Below are 9079 nucleotides of genomic sequence, written 5' to 3'. Positions count from 1 at the left end.
TCGCATTATGGTTTATTTAGGGGAGTTTTTTGTCAAGAGGCCAAACTTGTACGGTCCTTTCAACAGAAGAAAAACTATTGGTATCAAGTTAAAAAATTCTGTTAAAATTACAGATTCTCAATTAATCTGACCGATTTTCTGTTAAAAGAGAAATCTCTGTAATGTCAGCAGCCAATGTTACATTTTAACAGCTTTCAGAAGCATACAGCAGACAAGTCCGACCATAGTTGCACTTACCCTATGTTTTTCGGCATTATGTGTATTGTTCACACCGCAACCCCAAAACTGCTTTAAAAGCACCACCGCCACATACAAATATTCATGTTGTAACCAGCATCAACAATAGCATTATCAACGGAGATGGCAATATTGCAAGCAACATCGCTTTTACGGCAAATTTATCATCGATATTATAAAAATCGAGGCATCGATGAGTTTTTTCTTACATTGCGTTTCTAGTTTTTTCCGTGGAAATATTTTTATTAAATGTTACTGGTCGTTTTAGTTTACCACGGGTATTCATTATCATCAATAATTGGTTTAGTGCCTAGGCGATTTTCGTCTCAAGTGTTTCGCTACTTAACTCTCCCAGCTCAGTGGAAGTTTCCTTCATCTTCTTCTAAATACGGATATCGAAGGAAATACTTTCTTCGCCGGACCGTCGTCATTCTGTCGCATAACACGACTTAGTCAATGAAGACTTTGATTTAGCTCATTATTATGCCTCGTTTGATAGTCGCCGTCGCCATGATCACAAATCACGCAAACACACCAACGGATATCCCATCTTCTCTCGCAGCATCCATGGTTTCGGGCTAGGACTTTTGTAGCGATCTTTTTTGTTAGTGTATTAGGGAGGTGAATGCCAAGCCAATGCTTATAATCTAAATCTCAGTATGTAAACTATTTTCATATCAAGTTATCATCACATACTATCGATCTTTTTGTAACATCGATGTATGCTCAACATCTCTAACAAAAATCAGCAGAAACAGCATCGAACCCAACAACAACAGTGGCGCGGTGGCTGCAGATTTAACACCATTACCGCAAAACGTTTAACAAAGTCAGTAGCGAAGCTGAGCATTTAGGACATTTATGAACATTTTTGCTGTACGATTAATCGTTTGACTCATAACAAGGCAGCAGAGTGTACTGAAAGGACGAATATATAAATTTTAAATAAAGTTTTTTTGTAATTTAGTGTGATGGAGCATTTTTGTGTTTGCGCTGCTTGGTTTAATTGTGATATAAGTTAAAAGAGTTTTAAGAATAAATACGCATCATAAACTGTGTTGTAAAAGAAAGTGTAAGTGTTTAAAATCTATAAACAAATAAAAGCAAAAAACTTATTAATAATGAGTTCTTAGCATTGTTGTTAGGAAGTGATACACAGATTTCTCCACATGCACATGCATTTATATAATTATGCGAATACATAAGTTTATTTGTTTAACTATATATGTAGTTTGCAATCATATGGTGTATGCATGTATGCATTTCCAGTTATGCTAAATTGTATAATTTCGATTTCCAAATTTTGAACCGCCATCTGTCGGAAACTTTTGACAGCTGCACTGCAATTGTCAGCATGGTGACGCTTTTGCTGTTAAACGGCCGGCTGCTATCAAGAGCTACACTATGCTGATGACAGGCTGTAGCGGTAATTTATGCTAACAACATACCGGCACAGGGTTGATATCTAACTGTCAAAAGAGTGACAGTTGTCCTAATTCAGTATAAAAAAAAAACAATTATTTAACATGAATACGACTCTGTTATGGATCTGACTGGTGATAAGTACTTTAGACAGTTTCAGATCCAACAAATATGAGCTAATAGGTGTTTTCATTTATTTTACTGGCGCTATTTGGAAAAACCAATAGCCTACAAGCGGTTTATAGCATGTTTTCTTCAATGGTGGCTTTGGTTTTACTCACTTTCTGTAGGTGGTATAAAACAATACCTTCTACGCCGGAGTGTCTCCTTGAATTCGCATAGCATGATCCAGCTGAACCAGCCACGGGCTTCAGTTCGCTAAACTAGCTTAAGTTGACATTATACATTTTTTTGATAACCAAACTTCAAAAACTGATGTTTGCTATAACTTCAGAAAGGGGTGCTTTCGTAGTCTTGCATAATTTGTCGTAGGATAGAAACAATCCGGACTATTTCCGCAACCATTTTAAGATCCTTTCTGGACTGTTTGGGGATCATTTTTGGATAACTTCGGGAAATTTTCGTTATATTGTTGGAGTCATTCCGAGATTGTTTTGAGATCATTTCAGAATTATGTTGAATTTTTTTAAGATTATTTTGGGTGTTATTTGAAGTTTATTTTTGGAATGTGTCCGCTTATTTGCACAATCGTTTCGAAATCATTTGTGACTGCCCCGGGATTTCTTTGGGACTTTTTTGGGATTATTATTGCAGAGTTTTAGGCTAATTTCGGAGAGACTTTGAGATAATTTCCGGATTTTTTTGTGTAACAATCTCGAGATCATTTCGGGACTACTTTGGAACAATTTTGGTATAATAGGCTTGTTATCGACGTGCTATCGATAAAGGCTGTAATCGTTTTATCAACGGGGAAGAATTGACGTATTGGCGGTTTATTATCAGAAAGCTTTGAAAAGTTATCACTTTGTTATAACAAAAAAAAAAAAACAATTTGCTATAGAAAACATATAGAAATCGATAACTTTTTTATACTTTATTTTCTATGTTATCGAAAAGTTATCGACTTGATATCGTTAAGTTATCGATTTTTCACAAACTCATTTAAAGCAAAGTCCTTATTATGAATTGCGCAATGTACATTGAGAATACTAGGAATATCCACCAATGTTCCACATCGAGATTGGTGTAAGCTAGTCAACAGACTCTGCAAAATGAGGATATGCTTGTTATCATTCTTATAGCGATAAGGATGCTCCGCGAAGGTTTTGGGAATTGTTATCGATGTTGATGGTCCTTTAACGGATATAGATCCGGAAAGTTCCGGTCACAAGCATCCTTAAGGTACTAGCCTGATCATCTCGGAAACGATTTAGTATGCCCACATGTAACATTCTAGGCTATACCGCCCTCCCACCCCCTACATCCATGAGTAACTTGGGGCCGCCAGAGCCTCGTCTGCTAAAGAAACTGGATTCACCACGGATAGGCGAGGTTGACATTTGGGTTGGACAAGTTATAAATTGCGCTGGCAAATCCCTTGAACCAATTTGGTATTTTAGTCACCTCTTACGACAGGCATACCTGCCACGCCTATATACTAACCCGCTGGGGGTTATCCAATTGTGCATCTTTACATTTTTGGTCAAGTTGTGTGAATCACTCAGTACCACTAATATAATTGGAGAAAGCAGTTTTGTGAGCGGCTTCCTTCGTGTTTCATGTACCTCAAGGATTTACTTACAATTGCTATACCGGGGCAGCAAACTCAGAACTGATCCTCTTCTTTGAAGAAACTTTTTGATTACGAACTCATCTTACTTCTGTTTTATGCCCCAAAAAACTAAGTTTGGTTGATGCTTTTCAGAAGCCATCCAAATCTGTGCGAAAAGTTTAGGTTATTACATTTTATGGTCAAGATAAATGTTGATCACTTATGTCGGAGTACCTGTTAACTAATTCTGCTACTTGTCATATATAAAATAGCTCATTAAATATTTATTTTCGTCGAAAATTATCCAATTATTTTATTTTTACGATTCCAGATCATAAGTTTCTAAAATTGCATAATCAACAGAAGTAATGGACCATTCAAATCTACCCTTCGGCTTTGCCTTACCCGGCCACGCACATATTCCGATTCCCCCTACACCAAATTTAATGTCAACACATCCCGGTCCAACTGCCAGCCCACCACAAAGTGTACCTGGCAGGCGGACACCTCTAGGCGCAGTGGGAATCGGTGGTTTCTATGCACAGGGATTCGCTACATCACAACAAGGGTCAATGCCAACAGATGAGAATAAACCAAGTCCAAGCGCACTTTCAGCTGGTTCAATTGGCATGGGGCATACACGCAAAACGCCACCACAATCAATATCTGGCGGCACAACGACTGTAGCAGCGGGTAGTGGGACAAGTGGTGGAAGTGGTGGTGGGAAACAGAAGAACCGGCAAGCAAAAACGGTTCGGTTGAATATAAATGCGAGGTATGTATGGAGGAGTGTGTGTAATTAATTTTTTGTGTAATAGCAAAAGTCTAACTTTAGAGAACGTCGACGAATGCACGATTTGAATGATGCACTTGATGAGCTGCGCAGCGTGATACCCTATGCCCATTCACCTTCTGTGCGAAAACTTTCCAAGATCGCGACATTACTGTTAGCTAAAAACTATATACTGATGCAGCAGAATGCCTTGGATGAGTTGAGAAGGTGAGTAATTCGTTTGTTGTCTTTGAGAATAGTTGGTTCTTATGCATTTGTATTTTCTTCTTTTATTTCTCGACATAGACTATTAGCTTACATTCAGAGCACAAGTGGCGCTGCACCGTTAGATTTGGGCTCGTTCCCAGCCGCAGCGAAGCTGCAAGCTCTCTTGCAGGGTCCACACAATGAACCACCGAGCAATAATTAAACATATTTTTTGTTTTGTAACAGTTTAAGATTTTTCATGCGCTATAATACCCACTTACGAGTGCTGTAATTATTACTATAGGAGGTGTTTCCAAAATTTGCTCAATATGAGCTCGAATGCATTGCAGATCTATCGCTAATATTGGTCTTATTAAGTGCGACTATTTAAAGTATTTAGAAAAGTAAACGATAAGCAATTTGAAAAGTTAATATACAATCATAATTGTTAGTATTAAGCGTAATGTACTAGTCATCACCGCCAAAAAAAAAGAATCAATTAAGTGATATTTTCCATTTTTATTTTGTTCTAATTTTGTTTTTATTTAAATTATTTAAAAAAACAAATACATACAGAGTATTTATCAAGGTATGTAACTACTTAGTAAATCTTGTAAAATTGTTTTGTAATCAACCCCACAAGGATTACAACACGGTGGAAAATTTTGGTTTAAATCTTAAACTTTTTGGTCTAAATATATGACCAAATTTATTTTGGTTTTAAATTCACACCTTGCAAAGTTTAAAAAGAAACGAGCTCATATGACTGGTTTTGAGTTAAAATACTTTGGTTTAAATTTTGGCCCAGAAAATTGGCTATTTTCAAATCAACAGACACTAATATTAAAACATTTCGAGTCGAAACTTAATTGTTTAAATATGAAACCAAAAAATACTAGAACTAAAACATTACTGTTTGCTTTTGAAACCTTTAAAAACTAGAACTTAAACTTTGTAGCATATATTTTAGACCAAAAATAGTCTATATTTCAAAACACTGAATCTGCAGTTAAAACTTTTCTGCTTGAATTTATATGTAGTAGAAAAACCTTGAATTCAACTATTTCGATTTATGTTTCACAAATTCGTTTGTTTGAAACATCAATAGATTTACAAATATCTTTTTGGAGAAAGTATATTAATAAAAAATAGTTGTTGATTTTATCGAATTTCAAGGCCCTGCAGATTATCACGTTGTACGGTTTTTGTGTTGTATAATTTTCTATAACTAGGCCCTGAAGAAGACCACAATAAACGGTCGAAACGTCGGCAATAAAATAATAAAGGCGTTTTTCCAATTATTTTGACTGGAAACCCGATTATAGAAAATTATACATAAAAACAAAACAGTCGGTAGTATCAACATGGTTTTTGTTTTGCTTGTAATTCCGAAATACCACTTTAGAACTCATTACCAATATTTGGCATATTTTGAATTTGTTTGGTAAATGTTCACAAACCATAAAAGCTCACTTCTAAAAAAGCCCACATCGAAGAACGCGCTTACTGAGAAGATAAAACTTAAAAAAAAAAAAAAAAAAAAACCGAAAAATATGTAATAATTTCAAATTGTCAACTATAAAATGTTGAAATTTAAAGGGATGCTCACAGTATCGATTTTTTATATGTTAATATTAAAAGAGCACTAGGAGTGCTATAAATATTTGTAAAATTTCGGTACTAAAATTTAAACCCAAAAATATTAAAAATTGGATTTATCCTTTAATAGTGAATAATATAGACCAAAAATTTAAAAGCGCGGTTTACCCATAACGAGTTTTGGTTTGAATTTTATACTTTTCATCAAAACTGATATTTTGCAAGTGTCTGGATTTAAATTGAAACAAAGATACCTTAGAAACTGCCTAAAGCTGTATGCAGAGTTTAACATCAGCAGTAAGCTTTGCTATGTTTAGAACATAAACTAAAATTTTTGACCATGTAAAATATTTAACTTAAGGGTGATTCACCCATTTGATATTTTATTTTTTCCTTTTTTTTTATATTTGTTACTTAAGAACTGCAATCGTAATAAAATATTTAATGTTTCTACAAAACCTTTTTATTTATACGATTAAAAATCAATAAATTTGCATTTTGAAAATGAACTTTATAACCTCTTCTTTTATAGATTTTCATTATCAGACAAATTTGTATTGGTATATATATTAGACCTCGGTAATTGGTAATTGGGAATATAAATCAATAATTGATTACATTTAAATTTCTCAAAAGAAGTTCTTATCAGGAAGCAATGCAGCCAATTAAAAAGGTTTCGAAAAAGTTAAATATAGCGCTTAGTTATTCATTTGAGAATGCTTACCGTCACACTACAAACGCAACATGTGTTTTATATTGTTGTGTTGGGAAAACAAGCAGGCCTCATGCAAACGAACTTAGATTTTATCTCGTATCATAGTTGTTTTGTTGAAAGTATAGCGCGAGATTCAGCAAATATTAGTAAATGTAAGATTTTCATTGCTGATATTTAAAGTGTATACAAAAACGAAATTAAAAAAATTGTGGCCTCCGTGGTGTGGATGTAGCTAGTCCCGCCTTCCACCAGAAGATCATGGGATCACGCCCCGGGCAAAGCAACATCGTAAATTTAGAAACAAGTTTTTTTAATTAGAGAAATGTTGTTCTAAGCGGGATCGCACATCGGCAGTGATTTTACGAACACTCCGAGTGCATATCTGCAATGAAAAGCTATTCAGTGAAAACTCATTTGCTTTGCAGATGCCGTTCGAAGTATAGAAGAAGTAGGTTCCGTCCCGGCAATTCGCAGAAAAAACTTAGAGAAGCACGATGAAAATTGGAAGAGAAGCTCGACCTAAAACCTCTTTGGAGGTATTCGCGCCTTGCCATTATTTTTTGTATTTGTTTATTTGTTTTGTTGGTTGCAACAACTTTGTGTACTATATACTTATTAGCTTATAAAATAAAGTAAATAAAAGAAAAGGAAGAAAGCAAAAGAAGGGAAACGAAAGTAAAGGAAAGGAAAGGAGAGGACAGGAAAGCAAAGGAAAGGAAAAAATATTAAAGATATTAAAAATGTAATTGTGATTTTTGGCGGCCTCTTAATTAATTACTTATTTTGTTTAAAGCTGGCTTCAGGTCAAATTAAGTAAAACACAATATGTTTAAGTTTTACTACCAATATATTTCGGCTACTCTTCCGGTAACCGTCTTCAGGGCGTGACTATTGACAAAATCAAAACAAAATAAAATAAAACATTGACAATTGCACATATTAAAAAATATAAAATTGAACAAAATATATGTACATACATTGCATTTATTTACACGTCTGCTCTCTCTGACGTGAGCTGTGTACTGTCTTGTTGGAAAGTAAATATTTGTAGCTGTGCGCGCAGTTCGCTATATCTGTCTTATAATTGAGCCTAATGTTTGTATCTTTGTCGACGATATGTAACATTTCTAGAGTGAAAGGTTTGCTATAATGTTGTTCTTGCTGGAGAATCTTTGTTTCTTCAAAATTTGGTGTATGTGCTCTCATTTTACAGTGCATCATGAGTGCTGTTTTTTGATTCATTACATTATGGCAATGTTTTAAATCCGACTTGTGTTGGGCAAGTCTACTTTTCAATTTTTGTTTGCTTGTTCCTACATAAACACTATGGCAAGGCTCATTGTTTTTACCTCCTTTGCATGGAATTTCATAAACTACGTTGCTTTTTTCCATTTCGGGTATTTTAGATTTTGTTTTGTTGAAAAAGTTTTTCAAGGTATTAATAGGTTTGTGTGCTATTTTAATATTTTCTTTATTTTAACAATCTGACGTCGAGATTCGTTCAGAGGGTTGAGGTACATAAATAACTGACTTGAAAATTACTGGGTTTTCGGATTTTTGCTTTTGGTTTTGATGTTTTGATTTATTTAATAAGCTTTTAATAGTTTTATCGGGGAAATCGTTATTCCTTAGTAATGCAAATATTTCTTTTTCTATTTGGTTGTGGTACATCTCATCTGAACTTTGTAACATCCTTCGAATACAGCCCATTGCTGTATTTCGTATCATCGCCTTTGGGTGTTTAGAAAAAAAGTTGACGATTCGTCCTGATGCCGTCGGTTTATTATACCACTTTAATTTGAGTACATTTCCATACTTGTTTATCATTGAATCCAGAAAAGGTAATTTTCCGTCTTGTTCTAGTTCTATGGTGAATTGTATACTTTTGTTAAAAGAATTTAGCGCGTTTAAAGTGTTTTGTACCTCCTTTTCACTTACTATTGCAAACAAGTCATCGACATACTTTGTAAGCAATCTTGGTTTGCCTCCCAATTTTTCCAATGTGTTTTCCAAAAGTTTTTCCATTATTATGTCTGCAATCACTGGCGAAGCAGGTGATCCCATTGGCATGCCTTTTATTTGTGTATATATAGTGTCGTTGTATTTAAAATATCTACTTTCCTGAATACAGAATTTTACTATTTCCATAAATAATTGCTTTGGTATCATTGTGTGTTCTTGTATTATTGTCCATTTTTCTAAAATAACGTCAAGTGCTAATTGTATAGGTATACTCGGGAATAATAATGGAAAAACTTTTGGAAAACACATTGGAAAAATTGGGATGCAAACCAAGATTGCTTACAAAGTATGTCGATGACTTGTTTGCAATAGTAAGTGAAAAGGAGGTACAAAACACTTTAAACGCGCTAAATTCTTTCAACAAAAGTATACA

At 34.5% G+C, this 9079-nt stretch overlaps 1 protein-coding gene across 1 annotated transcript; it reads left to right on the top strand.

Moving 5' to 3' along the window:
• Window positions 1-1060: 1060 nt before the first annotated feature.
• Oli (Olig family) lies at window positions 1061-6388 on the top strand. Its single transcript, XM_067769888.1, has 4 exons — window positions 1061-1309; window positions 3723-4166; window positions 4227-4391; window positions 4470-6388. The coding sequence occupies exons 2-4, from the start codon at window positions 3760-3762 to the stop codon at window positions 4591-4593; spliced, it is 696 nt and encodes a 231-aa protein (XP_067625989.1). The 5' UTR covers window positions 1061-1309; window positions 3723-3759; the 3' UTR covers window positions 4594-6388.
• Window positions 6389-9079: the final 2691 nt, after the last annotated feature.

Source organism: Eurosta solidaginis, chromosome 2 (assembly GCF_040869045.1).
Source record: "Eurosta solidaginis isolate ZX-2024a chromosome 2, ASM4086904v1, whole genome shotgun sequence".
Lineage (NCBI taxonomy): Eukaryota > Metazoa > Arthropoda > Insecta > Diptera > Tephritidae > Eurosta > Eurosta solidaginis.
This window is presented reverse-complemented; position numbering and strand designations above follow the sequence as displayed.

Coding starts and splice junctions, on each gene's coding strand:
- Oli (XM_067769888.1), top strand. CDS start 3,760: ATGGACCATTCAAATCTACCCTTCGGCTTTGCCTTACCCGGCCACGCA. Junction 4,167..4,226: donor CGGTTGAATATAAATGCGAG/GTATGTATGGAG, acceptor GTCTAACTTTAG/AGAACGTCGACGAATGCACG. Junction 4,392..4,469: donor GCCTTGGATGAGTTGAGAAG/GTGAGTAATTCG, acceptor TTCTCGACATAG/ACTATTAGCTTACATTCAGA.